The sequence below is a fragment of the Balaenoptera acutorostrata genome, chromosome 12 (assembly GCF_949987535.1).
Source record: "Balaenoptera acutorostrata chromosome 12, mBalAcu1.1, whole genome shotgun sequence".
Classification (NCBI taxonomy): Eukaryota; Metazoa; Chordata; class Mammalia; order Artiodactyla; family Balaenopteridae; genus Balaenoptera; species Balaenoptera acutorostrata.
In genome coordinates this window covers 67,648,213-67,669,852 of record NC_080075.1, presented here as the reverse complement: position 1 = coordinate 67,669,852, position 21,640 = coordinate 67,648,213, and the positions used below count along the sequence as shown (strand labels likewise).

Sequence of the window (21,640 nt, the reverse complement as noted above, 5' to 3'; positions counted from 1 at the left end):
AAATTTGGGCAAACCCCATTGTTCAGCAGAACCCTGCCTTCAAAGAGCTAAAGACAGGTCACTTTGTCATCCGTTGTCGTTGTAACCAAACCTCAACTATTATTAACCATGACTTGCCTTAGTTCTGGTTTATCTTAGTAAGACCAAGAAGAAAAAACGACTTCAGCTGCAAAAGTATTCTATGTCTACTACAAAGCATGTATTCTGTGCTTAATGCCTGAGATGGATGAGAAATGCTATAAGAGTTAGGAAGAGAGAGCAAACTAAGGTTTAGGGTGGTCCAAAGAGCTTCATGGAAGTAAAGGATCTTGAATTCTATTTTGAAGGAGGAGTAGGACCTAGTTGAAGAGATGATGGTATGTCAGGAGAATGAGGTAAGGTGAGACTAGAGGCAGGAATATGGGTGTCCTTTTTTTGCAGACTAGTGGCTGGCCAGCCTTTTTTTTTTTTTTTTCTTTCAAAGAGAAAGAAGAAAAATGGGTAGATAAATGTAGTTGGCACAGAGGTTCATTTGGGACAGTAGCCCAAGATGAGGTTAAAAGAGTGAGAAGGAAGCAATCTTTGAAGGGCCTTGGGTCTTAGAAGACCAGACAGGCTGTCTAGGAATTGATATGTGGAGGTGGTACAGTGACTTCCCTCATTTTCTTCTTTTTTCTAGGCTGCTTTATTCACTGTATGATATTTTAATCAATTTTATGGGAGGCAGAGAGAATATTTTTGGAAAAAAATAATTAGAATCAAGTGTTAAACTCAGGCAACATCACATACTTGTGCCATTGGGTGAAAATTCTAAAGTAGACAAGAGAAATAACAATGACTAGTGTCCTGAAATTTACATAAAGAAGCAATTGCAGCAACTCAACAACCCGGGAAGCATAGAAGCTGACAGAAAGCAGAAGGTTCCTCTTAAAATTGGATCATGACTTGTCAGTAGCTACATTTGAGGGAAGAGAGCGTTACTCTGCTTGCCTACCCGGCACTCAAGCAACCTTGCAGGTGTCTGGGCATCTTTGAACTTAAATTTAAGCAGGGAAACTAGGTAAACGTCCATTGACTGAATGGAAGGTCAGAGTGTTTATAACTGAGACACCAAAGTGAACTGCATTTCATTGGGGGCTGTTTTGTGATCAAAAGACATGTGTTTCATAGAGTTGAAGGGCAACTCAGTTCAATGTACATCCAAGTATTTTCCAAGATGCAAACTCTTTGAGACAAAGAACACATTTCTTTTGTGCCCTCTTCAATGTTGACCAGCCAATGACCCAGTGAAGTTTGGAGGAAGTGAATGAAAAGTATAAATAAAATTGTATTGATAGCTACTTAATTATTATGTAGTTTCATGTTTAATATTCAAAAATTTGACTAAATGGGCATGAAAAACCTCAATGAAAGTAAATTAATGAACAGATTTTGGTTCCCTGAAGACAGGCATTTCATTGTCTTTGGCAGCTGCCACTGTGTGATACTCATCCTTGATTATACTCAAGGTAAGTAAGAAAGGACCAAAATAATCAGAAAGGGAAATTTAGTGTACATAAAACTTTACTTTTGGTGCGTTTCCTTTTGTGGATGGGCTCTTCAAAATTTGTAGAAAGCTAGTCCATACCCCTGACACTTTTCCTTTTATGCGTTTCATTTCCCACAGTCCTTTTCTCAATACTCACCACACATGTAATTATTTGTTCCAGGTCTGTTTACCTCATTAGACTCCATGTGGACAGGGTCTATATTGCCGTGGCCAGGCACTCAGGGTCAGCACAAAGGCACTCGCTGGCCCGGGGCAACTTTGGATTGCAATCCAACCAGGCATTATTTAGACTTCTCCACCTGAAATGGAAGTTTCTTTTGATTTTGCTGTATGGGTTTACGTAGGCTAGCTGGCGGCCCTAGGGTCAACAAACATTTGTTGGATGACAACTAAGGATGCTTAGATTTCAAACCTGAAGCTTTAAAGGGAAGGAAAGCACTGGTGTAAACCTTGGTTCCACTTGTTGCTCAGTTCCAGGGGCACCTCATCTTTCTCTGCACGTCAGCTCTGTCTCCATCTTGCTGACACATCTTGGCAGAAACACTGATACCTCCATGGGTTGAGTCTCAGCTTTACTTCTTTTTTATTTTTTTGTTAATTGGCCTTGCAAACGCAAGACCTCAAAAAATTGGGTAGGGCTTCCCTGGTGGCGCAGTGGTTGAGAATCTGCCTGCTAATGCAGGGGACACGGGTTCGAGCCCTGGTCTGGGAAGATCCCACATGCCACGGAGCAGCTGGGCCCGTGAGCCACAATTGCTGAGCCTGCGCGTCTGGAGCCTGTGCCCCGCAACGGGAGGGGCCGCGATGGAGAAAGGCCCGCGCACCGCGATGAAGAGTGGCCCCCGCTTGCCGCAACTGGAGAAAGCTCTCGCACGAACCGAAGACCCAATACAGACAAAAATAAATAAATTAATTAATTTAAAAAAAAAAAAAAAAAGAAAAATCCTTAAAAAAAAAAAAAAATTGGGTAAAAACTCAGAATTGTTCCTCTCCACGGAAATCTTTAGTAAAAGGTGAAAGATTCATACGATCTGAAGAGAAACCAGAGTATCAGCTTTACTTCTTCCTCGGTAAAGCTCCGTGTGATTTTTCATGGAAGTTGATTTAAACGTGGAGGAACTCACACATTTCTAATCTCCTTCATCTCTGCTCTTTTGATGAAATGGTTGAAAGAACAAGGGAGAGGACCACAAGAGTAAATGTAGTACCTATTTGCAGGCGTCTCGAGCTGAAGCTGCGGTCTTTGGCCACCAGCTTGTGTGAGAGAACACGGGACGTCCTGTGCGTCCCGCTTTGCATGTGGTGTAGGGCAGCCAGCCAGCCAGCCACCATGCTAGCACCTTCCAAGGTCACAGGTTTAATTCTAGTCCAAACCTGGACAAGCTGATGTTCAGGTCAGAACCAGCCGAGGTTCAGAAATGGCTGCTAGGATCCAGGTGAGCAACCTGAGAAGATGAGCGCGTGGATGCCGGGTACAATTCTCCTCTCCCTATATTTCCTTTTTCCTTTTCCCCTCCTCCTACCTGTTTGCTCCTCTTCTCATTCATTGATTTCTCCTTCATTTTGCACTTCTCCAATCCATCCTCTTCCTGGCTTCCCTCCACCCACCTCTTTTTGTCCCTCCTTCCACTGCATCCCCTCTCTTTTTGTCTTCACACTTTCTCTCCTGTTTTCCCGTCCCTTTCTTTTCCATTCCTCAATCTCCCTCTCTCTCTTGCTTTTACTCTCCTTTCTCTTCCTTTTGTCTACCACTCACTGAATTCCTATTTCTCTCAGTCTCTTCTCCCCTCTCTTTCTCTTTCTAAGAATTTCTTGATGAAATTAGAACGAAGAGAGGCTCCATGAAATCCTTGGCTGGAAGAAAAGATGGGTGGAAGGGATTCTGATCTTAGGCAGCCATAAAACGTGATTTGTAGCTGATCTTAAATGTAGGAAAAGATTTTCAATTACAAAACTCATAAAATGTAAGGATGAGGGAAACTGGCTGCATTTCGAATTTGACTAATGGTTTCAAAGTGCTTTAAAAAGTTTGGCATTTGCCAGCCTTCCTTTCTTCCTCTAATCCTCAAACCCATGAGTTTTTATGGGAAATATAATCCTCTTTTCTGATTCATTTACACTTAGCTCATCTGAGTATTGTTTTGTAAAAACCATCTGAAGTCCAAGAAGTTTTATGAGATCTTTAAAGACTTGTGTTTTGAACCAGGAAGTTGTGTACTGCCAATATAAATGGACCTTGAAACCTAGGGGTCTTGGCATTAAATGGGGTCTAAACTTGGCAAAGGCTGGTCCCCATGCCTGACAGAAACTGGGCTTTCATTTTCAGATTAATAGCGAGTTCAGTGTTTTAGATGAGTGACCATCTCATATGATAGTACACAGGTTGCACAACACATTTTTCAAGGATTATCTTACTAGTTATGTAGATAGCAAGAGACTGATGTGGAAAAACTGTGACTTTGCTGGAGTTTCTCAACTAGAGTGGGGCTGCTTGCTTATGTGTATATTACCACGTTAATGGTTGTATATAAACACACATGCATACAAATGTATATGGATCATTCACAGATGAGATTAACATTTACACTAGAGATTCTTCTTGTGGTTACATTTCAGAGATGATCTGATTGTAACATATCCAAATCTGTCATAAGGCAGGTCGTAATCAGACTGAAGACTGGGGTGAGATACCTACCTCTGCTTTGCTGTGGGTCAAGGGAAAGAAAGATTGCGTTGTATCTTTTTAAACATTTTTTTTCTGCAGAGTCTTTGAGCATGGTTGAGCTCATTGCTGTCCCCGAATGTGAGGACCTTGGCTCGATCTCCAGGCCCTCTGGAAACAGGCGCTCAGGTGAAATGACTTGCTCAAGTTCCCACGGGAAGCGAAGCGGCCACACGGCTCCAGCCCAGCCCTCTGGATCCCTGTCCAGGCTCTGCCCTCTGCAGGCAGCTGCCTCTCATTGACCGAAACAGGCTTTGATGTACGCCGTCCACCTGAGTCCTGGAGTGCCTAACAAGAGGAGCTCACCCACCACCACAGACTGCGGTCTGGTCCTTTGGTGATGCTGTCCGTCACTATTTCCTGAGCTTTCACCTGTCTGACACGTCTTCTTTCCAGCCTAGGCTCTTCAGCAGGGAGTTATTGCTTTTAGACACCCCTTGCCCCCATCCACTTCAACTGCTGCTCAAATCCCTACCTGAGAGAGCAAATCTCTGTAGACTGATTTGAGCTGCGGGTAGCAAATGTTTTCCCTACATGTTGTGAATTCTCCATGAGATGACAAAGAATTATGGGTTGTACAGTGACAGTGGCCTCTCACAAATCAGATACTGCCTTGGGAGAGTTCTGTTATTATCTCAAACTGTTGCTTTATTTATTTATCTTTTTAAAAAGCTTTTGTTTATTTACATTTTTTCTCTCTAACCAGATAGGAAGTTTCTCCAGAACAAAAAGTTGTGCCTGTGATACTTCATATCTGCAAAGGGTCAACCTCTCTGCTTGCCTCAGAGTAGCACTTGGTGGAAATTTATTAGCTTGTGCTGTGTCCTTTATACAGAACCCCAGGCTGGGAAGCAGTTTCTTCACCCACCCTCCTTCCTCAATCTTCTCAGCTGGTTCCCTTTGGCCTGGCTCAGAGACTGACCTTGAGTGACCTCACTCATCTTGTCCACAGGGATGTTCTTAGAGCCACAGACTCAGGGCTGGAAGGAATTTTTAATCCAGCTTCTCTGTTGGATTATAGAGGAGGAAGTCGAGGTTCCGAGAGGAGAGGCGAACTGCCTGTGGTCTTTCAGCTACTTAGCGGCAGTGTTGGGACTGAACTGAGGTCTCTGCCTCTGGTCAGATGCTGTTTATTCTGTGACTGGCTCTCAGAGTGTGTTCTCACATGAAACTGGTGCTCAGGCAGATGGACTGAGACCCTCTCCTGCCAAATCAAATATTGGAGGTCTTTCTCCAATGTACAGAAAAAATAGATTGAGGGATTAAGTTTCTTCAACTTTAAATTATTTTCTATTAATTCTTCTTTAACCATTGTCACCTGCTACCAACCGTCCACTAGCCAATGCGGGGTTTTCTGTTGCATTCATGTAATAAAAGCGTGAATTCTGCTGGAGACACCGTTTTAAATTCAAATGCTAGAAGTAAATATGTTACTATTTCATGGTTTCCACCCATAAGCACCTTGACCCCAGGGACTCTGCCCCCTGGGACATTCTTCATCTCCCTTAATGTGATTTTGGGTCATCTCCAGTGAGTGATCCTTTCCTTTCGGATAGGGGGTCCAGGGAACTGATCTGACTTTAAAAAGAGACTAATAATGGCTTGGCGTTGTCATGGATTCTAAGCCCTGTAGTCCTATCATAAAGGCCTTTTCACCAGGAGCAGGGCTGCCTGCGGGGTGGATTCCTGTTGCGGTTTTCCCCGTCTACGCGGGCGCCCCCTGCTGCCCACCGGGGTACATGCCAAGAGAGAAGTAGGGTACCAGAAGTTGCACACTCAGAAACAGTCACGCGGAGTTTACAATCCCAAAGAGAACCATCTAAACACTTTCGATGGACACTCGGCGCACCCCGAGCAGTCCTTTCTGGGGCCCGATCTGGTATTTTAATCCAATACCCGCAGCAAGTATCCGAGCAAACACGGATAAGAAAATGACTGGAAATGCCTTCCAGACAGTATAAAATGAGTCCTGTGGGGCTTCTAGAAGGAAAGGACCGTTCAGTGACTTTGCCGAGTCCTTTGTCCTTCCCCGGGAGACGGGATCGAGGAGCGGGGACCTCTGCCTTGCCGACCCGTAGGAACAATCGATGTGGATGTGGAGGGTGGCGGCGTGTTCTCGGGCTCATCTCACGCTTTCCCCAATTAGGATTTACTGCCTGACGTCACGTCTGCCGGAGATTGGCTGTTCAGATCTGACACTCGGTTCCACGGCGAGAGAAACTTTTTAAAGACTTTGCAGCCCGGGCTGCCGCTGAGTGTTCCGCGCGCTCACACCGGCCCTCGCCCACTCTCGCCGGGTCCCGGGCGCGGCAGCCCCTGGGCCGGCGGCGGGGCGAGCGGACCCTCACCTTGCGCGGCCGGCGCCCCTCGCCCCTCCCCTCCCGGGCCCCGCGTTCCCCACCCCCACCCCGCCCCCTCCTCCCCGCCGCTTTCGGCTGGGGTCTGGGGCCGTTCAGCAGCCCGCATAACTTCCTCTCCTGCAACCGAGTTTTCCTCCTCCCAGCCTTTCCCTGGCTCCCGGTTGTTCTCGGGGGAGCCTGAGCACGCGCGGGCGGCCGCACCGGGCGAGCGGCGCGGCCGGGGGCGGGCGCCGGGGCCGGGGGTGCCGGCTGGGGCCCGCGATGGCGGGGGCCTGGCTCAGGTGGGGGCTCCTGCTCTGGGCAGGGTTGCTCGCGTCCTCGGTGCACTGCCGGGTGCGGAGGATCACGTACGTGGTGCGCCCGGGCCCCGGCCTGGCGGCGGGCGCCTTGCCCCTGGGCGGGCCCCAGCGCCCGCGGACCTTCAACGTCGCGCTCAACGCCAGGTACAGCCGTAGCTCGGCGGGCGCCGGGGCCCCCTCGGAGCGGACTCGGCGCACCAGCCCGCCCGGCGGCGCGGCCCTGCAGGGGCTCCGGCCGCCGCCACCGCCACCGCCGGAGCCGGCGCGTCCCGGGGGCTCCGGCGGGCAGCTCCACCCCAAGCCTGGCGGTCACCCGGCGGCCGCCCCGTTCGCCAAACAAGGCAGGCAAGCGGTGCGCTCCAAAGTGCCGCAGGAGACCCAGAGCGGCGGGGGCTCGAGGCTGCAGGTTCACCAGAAGCAGCAGCTGCAGGGGTAAGCCCACACCCTCCCTCCTTCCTCGCGCACGCCGCCCGCGCGGGGACCCGGGGAGTCGCGGCCCCTCGGAGCCCAGCGGTGGCCGTGGGCGTCGTGCGCCGTCGGTGGGTCGTCTCCTTCCCGCCCGCCTCTGCCTGCTTCGCTCGGAGCGCGGCGGGAAGAGCGGAGTGCTGGGAAGCCGGGGAACTCTGACTGAGGATAAACTCCGATCGCATTGTTACTGAGCTGCGGGTAAACACAAAAGGCATTTCTGCCTGGGGCGTAACCTCCTGTTCGCGAACCAAACTACTCCTAGAAGATGGGCGTAAACATGAAGTCACTACAGCTTAATCCCTCAGCATCAATTAAACTTCTCTTTGCAGCTCAGTTTAATTTTTTTTTCGAGCTAATGGAAAAAAAAAAAAAGTTTGGAGGAGGGCTGCCTGTAAAGATCCACTTCCTGTTCTGTGACCTGGAATTTTCAGCATCCTAGTAATTGTGAGCTTGGCTTCCCTGCACCTGTGGGGTCTGCTTTCCTGGGGCAGCGTGTCTTAGCATTGACAGGAGTTTCGGTTGGATAGTTTGTTACTCGGCGTTCATAAACGTCCTCCCTGCCCCTCCTCCTCATTAATCACAGGTTGAGAGTGTGGGGGAAGACTTGTTTTGCTCATTTGTTGTTGTTGTTGTTTTTTTCTTCAGGGGTGGTTCCAAGCGTTGTGATTTCACTCCTGTTTGGACGCCTCTCTCTGAAACTCAGATTCAATTTAAAACGTGGGCGCAGATAATACACAAAATACATTTGGCTCTACTTTACTTTTGGAGTTAAGAAAACCGTTTATTTGGACCTTGTTCTCCCCTCCTGTATAGTTCTAGGTTATGCAGGCTTTGGTTCTCCCATCCTTCCCTTATACACTGTCCTTACCCTTCTACTTGGGCAGCTTTGGGTTGGACATCCTGGGTCCCTGTTAGGAAGCCAGAGGAATGTGGAAGCAGGAGGCTGGGCTTGCAGGAGCCCCCTGGAGGCTTGGGTTCTCTGGAACGGAGTGTCGCTACTACTGGACTCAGGGGTCTTGCTTTGTTTCAGGGTCAATGTCTGTGGAGGGCAGTGCTGCCATGGCTGGAGTAAGGCCCCTGGCTCCCAGAGATGCACCAAACGTAAGTTTCCGTGTTCACAGCAGCCCTGCACAGTAGGTGAAGTGGGTCTGTCCACACTGGGCATCCCACAGGGGTCACTTGAAGAGGCTATGCAATGTCTGTGATGCAATCTACCCCGTTATCTGAAGCCTTCATCACCACCCAGGGAGGGCTGGGCCAGGGTAATGATGGTATCAAGGCCAGCTGCGATTCATTGTACAAAACCGTGCCGTGCATCCAAGATTCCCTTGCACCCAACCGTGGTATTAATTACTCTGTTACAACCGTGAATCAGGGGCTAGGAAAAGAAATTCCCATTGGAGGATGTGCCCTATGGCAGAACCAGTACAATTAATTTAGACATGGATATCGACACATGAAAAACATTCTTTAAGTTCACGGTAGGAGGGGAATGGGAAGTAGGAGGCCCTGCTCTGGAATAAAACATCAGTAGTGTTAAAGCTTTCTGAAAACAGCACTCAGAGTCTGCCATCCTTGTGGCCTGTCTCCTAGGAGGTAACCCCTCTACTGTTCTTCAGAACTGGCAAGTGGGTTTTCCTGCAGTGCTTCTCCAGCTAATACACAGGCTTAGCAGTGTTTCGAAACACGTATTAATGATGCGTATAGATTTGAGAACATGAGAAAATATTTCCCTCTGCATTGTGAAATTAAGGATTAAGGTAAAATATTCTTTGAGGGTCCTCTTGACGAGTTGATTCTGTCTGGTGCTAATTGGAAATAAAGAAATCTTACTTCCATTCAGAAAAAGTTAAGCATTCTTATGTGTTCTCTGCGTAGAGTTTGAACCATAAACATGTGGATTAGAATCGTTCAAAATTTTAGCTGCTTATTGGTATTCAGTGTAATAAGTAAAATGTAGCAATTTGTCTCGTATACGGTTTGGATTTTAAAATGCTGGTGAATGAATTAAAAAAATTTTCTATTGCGGTCATTTCTATTACAGTCATTCTTGTGAACTTGCTTGTTGGAAGATGCCTTCAATCCCTGAAAGAAACAGGACTTTGGCATAGTGGCTTTAGTTTTGTAAAAAGCAATGTCCAGGTGGGTTATGATTTGGCTGTGATCAAGGAGTAGTGGCAGACATGAACTCACTAATCAGCCTCCTTGTTATTCAACTCAAACCGCTAGATCAGAAATACTCAGGGTTGTAGGCGTTTTATTTTTTAATTTTAAATTTATTTTATTTATTTTATTTTTGGCTGTGTTGGGTCTTCGTTGCTGCACGCATGCTTTCTCTAGGTGCGACGAGCGGGGACTACTCTTCGTTGCGGTGCGCGGGCTTCTCATTGTGGTGGCTTCTCTTGGTGCGGAGCACGGGCTCTAGGCGCGTGGGCTTCAGTAGCTGTGGCACGTGGGCTTCAGTAGTTGTGGCTCACGGGCTTAGTTGCTCTGCGGTGTGTGGGATCTTCCTGGACCAGGGCTCGAACCCGTGTCCCCTGCATTGGCAGGCGGATTCTTAACCACTGTGCCACCAGGGAGGCCCCAGGCATTTTAGATTAAGTCGTAATTCTTCACTTCTTAGATTACACTTGACAACAGTGCACCAGCATTTTCCTGAATTTACAATTGCTTGGGTCCAATTACATACCCTCTCCTCCCTTCGGTAACTCCTGCTCAAAACCCGATATGATGTTGTTTGCCTGTTACGTGCAGACAGCCCATCCATGACAGCAGCATTGCTGTGTAAAGTGGGGTATTGCTGTGTAAAGATTAAAGATACAGAGCAGGTTGTTATAGATGATGGCGAGTGCTCCTTGATGCCCATTAGAGAGAATGTGTTAAGACTTTGAAAGAAGTTTACTTGGCAAATGATGCCGTTGAGTGCCCTCTCTGAAAAGAGAGTAGTACCCCATTCTTAGGTTGTCTGAGGATTTGCAGATCCAAAGATGTTCTAGAAGATCCAAAGATGCTCTAGAAGGAGAACATCCGAGCTTGAGGAATCACCTCATGGCTTCCTGCTTCTCCAGGTGAGGCAGGCAAGGGCACAAGTGTGCCTCGGTTTAGCCAGGTTTGCCCTCTGGTGACCCAGAAAGAGAAAGGCTGCAAAAGGCTACCAGACAGAAAAGTTAGGGTTGAACAGTTACTGTATACAGTGTTCCAGAGGAAGTTGCTCTGTTGGCTTAGTCTCATGATACCAATAACAAACGCTTCCGGCTTTTGGTTCAAGTTATCCTTCCAGCTTCTAGAAGGTAGCCCTTGGACAGCACCGGGACCTAAGCAATCAGTGCAACATTAACCTTCCAGTACTGCCCAATCTGACAGATTAATTCAGGCCCAAATGCTGGAAGCTTAAATCACAACTTCTTTCAAGAACAGTTGTGTTTTTTTTTTTAACTTTGGGTTTGTTTGTTTGTTTGTTTGTTTGTTTATTTATTTATTTATTTATGGCTGTGTTGGGTCTTCGTTTCTGTGCGAGGGCTTTCTCTAGTTGCGGCGAGCGGGGGCCACTCTTCATCGCGGTGCGCGGGCCTCTCACTATCGCGGCCTCTCTTGTTGCGGAGCACAGGCTCCGGACGCGCAGGCTCAGTAATTGTGGCTCACGGGCCTAGTTGCTCCGCGGCATGTGGAGTCTTCCCAGACCAGGGCTCGAACCCGTGTCCCCTGAATTGGCAGGCAGATTCTCAACCACTGCACCACCAGGGAAGCCCAGTTGTGTTTTTGAAAATGATGCTGGGTTAGGTCAGTGCTCAATGCAAAGTAATATACGCTAGGTGGATATGTTTCAGTGGGGAGTCTTGTGTTTGTCTGGCAGAGCCAGGGAGATGAGGGAGCCTTATGCCTTCACACGGGATGACTGGCGTTACCACTGATGCGGCAAAACTTGTGTCCATAGCTAAGCAGTGTGACACCAGGAAAGACCCCTGGCCTTGGGTGCAGGAAACCTGAGTTTAAACCCTCAAGCCTTCACTAGCTGTGTGGCCTTGGGGAATTCATTTGACCTCTCTGACCCTTATATTTTCCCATCCTGAAATGACTGTGCTAAAAACTTGACTACCGGGACTTCCCTGGCGATCCAGTGGATAAGACTCCATGTTTCCACTGCAGGGGGTGTGGGTTCGATCCCTGGTTGGGGAACTAAGATCCCACATGCCGTACGGCGTGGCCAAAAAAAACAAAACAAAACAAAAAAACCCCAAAACTTGACTACTTTCTAGGATTGTTACAGGTATCAAGGTGAAAGAGAATGATGGATGTGAAAGCCTTGATGAAACCAGAAGGAGTCTTAGAGTTTATTATTGAATCAAGCCAAGTAAATTCTGTCTCATTTATCTATTATTTGGTTTTCTTTTTCCATATGTATGTTTCTCCAGCTATTGTCGTCATCTTCTTTTCAAAGAATATACATGTGAATCCCTTTTTATATTACAGCTTTAAAGTAGTTTAGGGCTGGGGGAGGGGGAAATAGGGAGATCTTGGTCAAGGGGTACAAAGTTTCAGTTCCTCAGGATGAATAAGTTCTGGAGATCTAATATACAGCGGTGTGACTATAGTTAACATTACTGTGTTATATACTTGAAATTTCTTCAGAGGGTAGATCTTAGAGTGTTCCCACCACACACACACACACACACACACACACACACACACAAATGTTAACTGTGTGGTGATGGGTATGTTTATTAGCTTGACTGTGGTGCTTATTTTACAACGTGTGCATATATCAAAACATTGTTATACACTTTAAATATATACAATTTTTATTTGTCAATTATACCTCAATATAGATGAATAAAAAAAGGAATAAATGAAAAAGCCAGTCACTTCCATCCTGCCTGGCTTTGATTACTGAGAAAAAAGAAATAAAGTAGGCTGGGTTGTTCTGTATCCCAGAATGATTTATTTTAAAAGAACTTTAAAAGAGACTAAATACTAGATTATTTGTGTATCTCTAGTTCTCTTTGTGTAAAGCTTGCTGTTTAGATGGAAAATACTCCCCTAAGGTATTCATAAATTAAATGGAAAAAATTCTGACACCAATTTTTATGACTACAACTACTTTGGTAAATACTAGTGAAATTTAGACTGCAAAAGAAATTGATTTGTGGTCTCTTTCCTCTCTCACTTCCTTATTATGCTGAGATTGAACAATTGCACTTGGATATGGTTTATTACACTTAACAAATACAAAAACCAATGGCATGTCAACATGAATTTCCTTATTAAGATAGTAATCATCATATACATAATTAACACAACATTGTAAGACAACTATACTTCAAATAAAAAAAGGTAGTTATCGTACAACGTGTATGCACATTTACATGTGCACATTAAATTTAATCAACAGCAAGGATGCCTTGTAATTGTCAGTTCTATTTTGAGGATAATTGAAAGGGTTTAGTTGAAGAATTTCAGTTTGTAGAGACTGTTTTCCAGTTGATGCAAAAAATATTTCTGCGTAAGAGCTGGGATGTGTTTCTGTTGTTCAGTTTGCTTAATCCTGTGAGGAAAACAAGGTGCCCCTTGGAGGCAGACTGGATTGTTTTTAGTTGATTGAAACTTAATTAAAATGGGCCATAGGCAAATGCTTCTGAAGACTGAAGATTTAGCGAACCTGAAATTGCCAATCAGAGAGATGTGAAACAAACAGCAGCAGACCCACACGGGGAGAGAGAATGGATGTGGGTGTCCACAATGGCAGCCCCGAGGGCTTTAGCCACCCAGTGTCTACACAGAGATGCCCAGTTGCATGTTGATGCTTCTATTCCAGACACCCTCTGTATGTGTGTCTCTAGGCATTGAAATCACAGCTTGAGATATGGCATTTTAGTTATTAATGTGGAATGACTGCTGATAGTGATGTCCATTTTGGGCAAAGGAGAAGGCACTGCATCTGTTCCCTTTCCAAGGGGTTCACATTTATTGGGAGGGTGTTAACTTTTTTTTTTTTGCCTATCCCCATTTTTGCATTTTTGTTCCCTCTGTCTAAACTGAACCCACCCCCTCTTGGTTGTTCCAATCTTTTTGTCCCCCTCTCAGGGTAAGTGCAGGCCAGAGAGAGACATTGCCAGTGGGCTCAGCTTTAAAGAAGAGACTGGACTTGGGAACAGACAACACAAAAGAATAAAGGGGAGATGAGGGTGAGGCCGGGTTGGCAGGATGAGGTGGACGGAACAGGAAAGGTGGCAGATCTGAATCCAAAGCGGGTACCTGGCACATGGCAGGCCCTCCCTAAATGCGTGGATGGTTCTTTCATTCCTTTAACGGGTATCTGTTTAGCTTTTACCGTGTGCCAGGGTCTATGAATAGAGGAGAAACCAGCCAGCTGCAGAGAGGGCGGGGTCTGTTTTTACTCACTTAACTCATTGGCATATCAAGTGACTTGTTCCCTCCTTAGCAAGAAACAGAAAATCGATATTCCATTGCTTTTCCACTGGCCTTCAGCCCACAGTGCTTTGGGGGAAAAAAAACCCAAAAGCCAACCCTAGACATTTTCCTTAATTATATACAGAAGAGACATAGTCACGTATGCCCTTGGTGCTTAGAGTTGCTGCAGTCAAGGGCATTGTCCATGAGTGTGGGGTGTGGCTGGAGTTGCAGGTGACAGAGGCCTTTCAGGCCATCTCCTGTCCCTCTTGGCTTGGCGTTGTGCTAGCTGAGCTCGGGAGTCGGGCCCAGAGTGATCACACAGTTTTCGTCTGCCCGCTGTGGCCATTGACAGCTGCTTCGCCAATAGATCCACAGTGAGGTTTATTGTGGCAGCTGCTGGGAGCACCGCCCCGGCCCCAGTGCTGGGAGCAGGGGTGGGAGGGTCGGCTGGAAAATCTTGTCGTGTGGCACAGACCGCCCGGTGAAGGGAGAAGGACCCAGAGGTCAAGTTCACACTGGGTCAAATATGTGTTCTCAGCACTGGTTAAAACAAACATTTAGGAACCATAAATCCTGGGCTGCGATCATACTTAAGCCTTCATTGTGAAACCCTGCAGCCCCTGGGCCAACCTGAACACCCCTCCCGGCCGCCCCTGCCCGGCCTGCTTTAGTGAAGTGTTTCTCTGCCCGGTGAACCCTTGGCCCTTAGGAAGCCTGACTTGTTCAAAGGACCTTTGGCCACCACAGGAGTCTGCTGTTTCTGAGCCTGTTATTTGTTGTCTTGGATATTCCAAACATACTCAAACATGTTTGGGAGCTCAAATAAATTTTCCTAAAATGCAGATTTTGCTTGCAAATTCTTCCTAGCAATGAACAGGGCAACTAGGAGCGCTAGGGCGGTGTCACCACTCTTGTAACACTGACCAAGGTCAGAGCACAGGCTGAGGAGCTGCTGATGAGGGGAGGGTAATTGGGGCAGTGCTTTAGAGCCTGTGGAGGGCGTTCTCTTTCTTTCTTTTACTTTAAAAAAAAGAAAAAAGGAACGCTTCACGAATTTGCATGTCATCCTTGTGCAGAGGTCATGCTAATCTTCTCTGTATCTTTCCAATATTAGTATATGTGCTGCAGAAGCCAGCACTGGAGAGCATTTTCATGACCTTCACACCCTGGGAGTGTAGACCAGGCAGCCATGATTTTTTACCCCCTTTTTAAATAGGGGGCAGGGCTCAGACCCCACCCCAGCTCTGTGGCTCTTGGTTTATTGTTCTTTCTACTGCCCTAGGCTTCCTGGACGTCCAGTGCGGTAGCACGTCTCTTGAGGTCTTGGTCTTCGACTCTCCTGACAGCCCTGCTTTGGATTGGCTTTCACTGCCTAAATTCACTGTGTCATTTCCCAAGCCTGTAACAAAGCATCGCAAACTGGGTGACTTAGAACAACAGAAATGTATTGTCTCAGAGTTCTGGAGGCTAGAAGTCCAAAATCAGGGTGTCGAGAGGGTTGGTTCCTTGTGAGGGAAGATCTGTTCCAGGCCTCTCTCCCTGGCTAGCAGAAGGCTGTCTTCTCCTTGTGTTTCTTCACCTCATTTCCCCTCTATGCATGTCTATCTTTGTCCAAATTTCCCCTTTTTATAAGGACACCAGTCATATCAGATTAGAGCTCACCCTAATGACCTCATTTTTAACTTGGTTACCTCTGTAAAGACCCTATCTCCAAATAAGGTCACAAACTAAGGTACCAGAGATCAGGACTCCAACATAGCTTTCTTTGTGGGGGGAACCATTCAACTCATAAGAGAAGGCCATAGACGCTCTGCATGTGGGCTTGAGAAGTGGGCTACTCAGAGCTGGGCCACCCCTCAGGCAGTCAGGGATTCCCTAGCAATGACCCCAGGGTGGGTGGGCAGAGGCTCCGTTGCACTCCTCCCACATAGTCTGTGACTGTGGATCTAATGCGGCTTCTTCCCTAATTCAGGAGCTCTGGCTGCTTCAGGGAGCAGAAAATGTGAGGAATTGGCCACTGGTGATTTTGGTTATACCTCTGGCCATTTCCACTTGGTCTGCTTTAAAGAGATTCTATGGTGCGTCTTAAACATGAATGTGCAGCTGGTCGCTGGAGGAGTTTGTTAAACTGCTTTCTTGAATCAGAGTCTCTGGGATTTTTATTTCATAAGCACATCAGGTGATGCTGATGGAGGTGGCCCACCTTTTGAGAAACAATGATCCAGAAGGAACCCTGTCCTGGGCAATATTTATGACACTTTATGTGGGAATCTGAAGGCCAAGCCTAACACTTAGCAATTTAGAAACTTGTCAAGGCGGGAGCCCTCTAAACATTGCTTTAGGTCAGTTTCAAATAGTATGTACAAAGATGGCTGCATACAGGGTTATTACACCCAGTTTTTCTTTAGTTAGTTGAATGATAAATACATGTAATTTTATAAGAGTTGGACACTTGCAAAATTGTTAATGATACATAGGTGGTTAAATAAAGTGGGTTTAAAAAAGGTTGAGGGCTTCCCTGGTGGCGCAGTGGTTGAGAATCTGCCTGCCAATGCAGGAGACACGGGTTCGAGCCCTGGTCTGGGAAGATCCCACATGCCGCGGAGCAAATGGGCCTGTGAGCCACAACTACTGAGCCTGCGCGTCTGGAGCCTGTGCTCCGCAACAAGAGAGGCCGCGATAGTGAGGGGCCCGCGCACCGCGATGAAGAGTGGCCCCCGCTTGCCGCAACTAGAGGGAGCCCTCGCACAGAAACCAAGACCCAACACAGCCATAAATAAATTAATTAATTAAAAAAAATACTATTAGAATTAATAAATGAGTTCAGCAAGTTCACAGGGTACAAGATCAATATTCAAAAATCAGTTGTATTTCTACACATTAGCAGTGAACAATCCAAAAATGGAATTAAGAAAACAATTTCATTTATAAAAAAAAAAAAAAAAAAAAAAGGTTGAAACGCTTTGGAACACATTGGGTGCTTTTTCCACTAAATATTTTATTTTTAATTATAAAATATTTTAAATACACAAAAATGCAGAAAATAGTATATCCAGCAGCTGCTCATCAGGCTCATGTTTTTAAAACCACCCTGATATGATAATTAAGCACAGTAATGTACAGATAAGGGAGAAACTATGGTCTTATCTTGCTCTTTTTTTTTTTTTTGGCTGTGTTGGGTCTTCATTGCTGCACATGGGCTTTCTCTAGTTGCGGCGAGCGGGGGCTACTCTTCATGGCGGTGCACAGGCTTCTCATTGCGGTGGCTTCTGTTGTTGGTGGAGCACGGGCTCTGGGCACGCGGGCTTCAGTAGTTGTGGCACGCAGGCTCAGTTGTTGCAGTGCGTGGGCTCAGTAGTTGCGGTGCGCATACTCTAGAGCACAGGCTCGGTAGTTGTGGCACACAGGCTTAGTTGCTCCGTGGCATGTGGGATCTTCTGGGACCAGGGATCAAACCCGTGTCCCTTGCACTGGCAGGTGGATTCTTAACCACTGCACCACCAGGGTTATCTTGCTCTAGCTGCATGTTTTACTAATGATGTTTCCTATCTTCCTAGGGGAGAGAAAATAGTACATAATTTGTTGGTGTGACACAAACTGGTTGTTTTGGTACTTATGGAAAAATACATCAGAGCTGTGTTTGTACAAGCTCACGCGCACCTGTTAATTTGCCTAGCTTATTATTAAGGATTGAACATTTCATGTAAGCACAGTCCATTGGGCACCAAGAATCTGTGTGCACGGTGTCATTTAGACCCAAGACAGTGTGGTTACAAGAAGGAGATGCTACCTGTTACCGTCCCACCTGACCCGCCTTTCTTGCCTTCCTCCTCTTTCTCTCTCTCCTTCCTAGGCCTCAGTTTTGCTTGCCCTGAACTAGAGGCAGTATAGGTCCATGGTTAGAAGTTCAGTCTCTGGAGTTAGAATACAAGGCACCTAACTTGATGTTAACACTTTGTCAACACATCCTCACTATGTGACCTTGGGCTGTGAGAGCCGGGGCCAGGCTAAGTTACCCCATTCACGGGACAGGTGTGATGATGGTTTGTGCCATCATTCAGAGGCTGTCGGGGGACCGCATGAAGTAATATGCAAAGAGTTCTTGGGGAGCAGCTGCCCCCCTGGCCCCCGCACAACAGTATTTGACAAATGTGAGCTCTCAGGGGTTCCTGTTTGCTTGCTTAGACCCTCTCCCTCCTGGGCGCCTCAGCTTTTTACACACCCCTCCTGGTGTTTCTCAGATCCCCTGGTGAAAATCATGGCTCTCTCTTCCCCTCTCTGGGAGCGCTCTGTTTTCACTCTTACTTTGTGGCTGGCCCAGGGGAGAGGGGCATCTGCCTCCCCATCAACGTGGAGCTCCTGGGGAGCGGCATTTTCTTTCTTTCTTTTTTTTTTTAAGAACACTTTTAAAAAATAAATTTATTTATGTATTTATTTTTGGCTGCGTTGGGTCTTCATCGCTGCACACAGGCTTTCTCTAGTTGCGGAGAGCGGAGGCTACTCTTCGTTGCGGAGCACGGGCTCTAGGGCGCGCGGGCTTCAGTAGTTGTGGTACATGGGCTTATTTGTCCGCGGGATGTGGGATCTTCCCAGACCAGGGATCCAACCTGTGTTGGTCCATGCATCGGCAGGCGGATTCTTAACCACTGTGCCACCAGGGAAGTCCTGCAGGATTTTCTTTGTGTCATTTTAAGTACCCAGGCTCCGTTCCTTGCTATAGTACAAATGCTAACTGAATCGAGTAGAATTGAATTGAACCAGCATCTCTGATTTTGCTGTGTTGTAAATACTATCCTCTAAATGCTACATAAAGAATTCTACTTCCTTTTTTGTTTCCTCTCACCTTCGGGCAATAATTCTCCTTTGGTTTTCTTTCTACTATTTTTTCTGTGTGCTTATCCCTTGCCCGACAGACACTGCTTATTATGACAGCTTTTCAAGGACACACCACCTTATTCCATTTCCTCCTCCTTCTCTGAAGGCTACCCTGGCATGGCCCAAACTTTAAGACAGCTTTTCCTTTCTCACTGCCAATTTTAGAATCTTTCTGCTAAACATCATCTGATAGAGATTTGGGACTAAGTAAAATGAATGTTGTATGATTTTCCCTGTAATTTTAGATCCCCAAGTGCTGCTCTTGGCCAACTACACTATTCCCTGTGGTTTTTTCACTCCACTACATTTGAGTAATATTGTTGGCATGCACCTAAGTAAACAGTTTGCGAAATGTCGTGTTTTGTAAATTAGGAGATGGATGGGCTGGTTTTTTAATACATGCTCTTGGTTCTGCTGGACCAGAGGAAGTTTGAGTTTGGTCAGTGGATGGGAAGACAAATTGGAGGAAGGTTTTTTTTTGTTGTTGTTGTTTTATTTATTTTTGGCTGCATTGGGTCTTCGTTGCTGCATGCGGCCTTTCTCTAGTTGTGGCGAGCGGGGCGTGGGCTTCTCATTACAGTGTCTTTGTTGCGGAGCACGGGCTCTAGGCGCGTGGGCTTCAGTAGTTGTGGCACTTGGGCTCAGTAGTTGTGGCTCGCGGGCTCTAGAGCACAGGCTCGGTAGTTGTGACACATGGGCTTAGTTGTTCCACGGCATGTGGGATCTTCCCACACCAGGGCTCGAACCCGTGTCCCCTTCATTGGCAGGTGGATTCTTAACCACTGCACCACCAGGGAAGTCCCTGGAGGAAGGTGTTTTTAACTGAAGTTTATGTGGTCAATTTACTCATCAGTTATTTAAAGGTGAGAATTGAATGGTTGGAGGGGAACCTTCAGAGGTATACTTTGGTAATGAATTAAGGGAGAATCTTCACAGGGGAAAGAAGATGTAACCAGCAAAAAGCCACTGGAGGAAAAGAGGATCATAAAATAAGGAAAATATAATAATAAGGATCCTTTGTCTTTGTAGACTTTAAAATGTTTGTATTTCTTATAGGATTACCAAACAATTCCAATCTCTCTTTCAATCTTGCAGGAACTTCAGTTTATTATTGTAACTATAAAATAAAAGTAGAATCTCTATCCTTTCACCCATATGTGTTACATTTAACACCATATCAAGTGGGCAGTTAACAATTAGCATCTTCAACATGTTTCATTGTAAAAGCCATTTAAGTCGGCTAAGAGGTACCACCTCACCTTGATGAATCATTTGCTACATTGGTTCAAGAGTGGGAGCACTTTTGTCTCTGCCATTAGCTGTGAAGTTTCAAGCAGATCAATTAATTAACTCCTCAGATTTTTTTTTCAAGCTGAATGAAATGAATGGGGATAGGGCCATTCATCACCCAACCTAGTTCAAGTCATTCTTGTGAATATTGGGCATACAAATCCTCTTCCTTCTTAACTTTTTTTTTTTTTAATTGGGGTATAATTGCTTCACAATGTTGTGTTAGTTTGTGCTGTACGAAGAAGTGAATCAGCCATATGGATACATATATCTCCTCCCTCTTGGACCTACCCCCACCCCCCAACCGAATCCCACCCATCTAGGTCACCACAGAGCACCAAGCTGAGCTTCCTGTGCTATACAGCGGGTTCCCACTAGCTATCTATTTTACACATTTTTCACATTGTATCACTGTTGTGTGTGTGCGCTGGTGGATGTGTGCTTCCCGGCTTGACGTGAGCTCTGTCTGTGAGGGTAGTGATCAATACCATAACCATCTTTTTATCCTCGGTACCTAGTAAGCACATAGACTTTTATGGAAGGAAGGAATGAATGAATGATTAAATGAATGAATGAATTCATTTGTTGTACATTCACTGAGTCCCTGTGTGCTAGGTACTGGCACACAGAAGGTGTTAAGGTTTTATTTTCTATGAAGAAAGTAAAATAGGGCAAGAGGATAGAGAGTGTTGGGGGCCGGGGGAAGGGGGATGGAGTAAGGAAAGGTCACTGTAAGGAAGTGGTTTATGAGACCTGTGTGATATGAAAGGGTCTGGTGGAAGAGCCTTTTTGGACAAGATAACAGCTAGCACAAAGGCCCTGGGGTGGGAATAGGCCTGGCCTTGTACAGGGACCCAGAAGTGAGTTTTGTTGGGCTGTTAGTGTAGGCTAGAGTAATAGCTGATAAGGGAGACAGGGCTGGATCCCCAGTCAGGTCTTGTAGGCTGTGGAAAGCCATAAATAGGGGACTTACAAATGCAAGTAGATTTTATTATTAAGGAATAAACACAATACAGGATTTGGTATTTATCAGCACTACTTTTCTATGTCTGTGAGTCTGTTTCTGTTTTGTAAATAAGTTCATTTGTATCATATTTTAGATTCCATGTATAAAGTGGAAGTAAGTAAGTGGACTTACTTCACTTAGTATGACAATCTCTAGATCCATCCATGTTGCTGCAAATGGCATTATTTCATTCTTTTTTATGGCTGAGTAGTATTCCATTGTATATATATGCCACATCTTCTTTATCCATTCATCCGTTGATGGACATTTAGGTTGTTTCCATGTCTTGGCTATTGTAAATAGTGTTGCTATAAACATTGGGGTTCATGTATCTTTTCAAATTATAGTTTTCCCTAGATATATGGCCAGGAGTGGGATTGCTGGATCATATGACAACTCTATGTTTGGTTTTTAAAGAAACCTCCATACTGTTTTCCATAGTGGCTGCACCAATTTACATTCCCACCGACAGTGTAGGTGTTTTCTCCACACCCTCTCCAGCATTTGTTATTTGTAGATTTTCTCATGATGCCCATTCTAACTGGTGTGCGGTAATACCTCATTGTTGTTTTGATTTGCATTTCTCTAATAATTAGTGATGTTGAACATCTTTTCATGTGCCTATTGGCCATCTGTATGTCTTCTTTGGAGAAATGTCTATTTAGGTCTTCTGCCTATTTT

At 46.0% G+C, this 21,640-nt stretch overlaps 1 protein-coding gene, 1 non-coding gene and 1 pseudogene across 6 annotated transcripts in view; 1 reads left to right on the top strand and 2 right to left on the bottom strand.

The window, feature by feature from the left end:
- Window positions 1–2,469: 2,469 nt before the first annotated feature.
- On the bottom strand, window positions 2,470–2,579 carry LOC114239033 (U5 spliceosomal RNA; annotated as a pseudogene).
- Window positions 2,580–6,498: 3,919 nt separating this feature from the next.
- The window catches only part of LTBP1 (latent transforming growth factor beta binding protein 1), a 432,848-nt gene continuing 417,706 nt past the window's right edge, over window positions 6,499–21,640 (top strand). For 3 of the 5 annotated variants that reach the window (XM_057557922.1, XM_057557921.1, XM_057557918.1), the window contains exons 1-2: window positions 6,500–7,341; window positions 8,408–8,478. In XM_057557922.1, the coding sequence (XP_057413905.1) occupies window positions 6,872–7,341; window positions 8,408–8,478 (541 nt within the window). In that variant the 5' untranslated portion in view covers window positions 6,500–6,871. Of the gene's footprint in view, window positions 7,342–8,407; window positions 8,479–21,640 lie in introns of all 5 variants that reach the window. The other 2 variants (XM_057557919.1, XM_057557920.1) reach the window with 1 other exon arrangement.
- On the bottom strand, window positions 14,820–14,926 carry LOC114239043 (U6 spliceosomal RNA). The gene has a single exon (XR_003624245.1). It is a non-coding gene; the product is annotated as a U6 spliceosomal RNA (small nuclear RNA).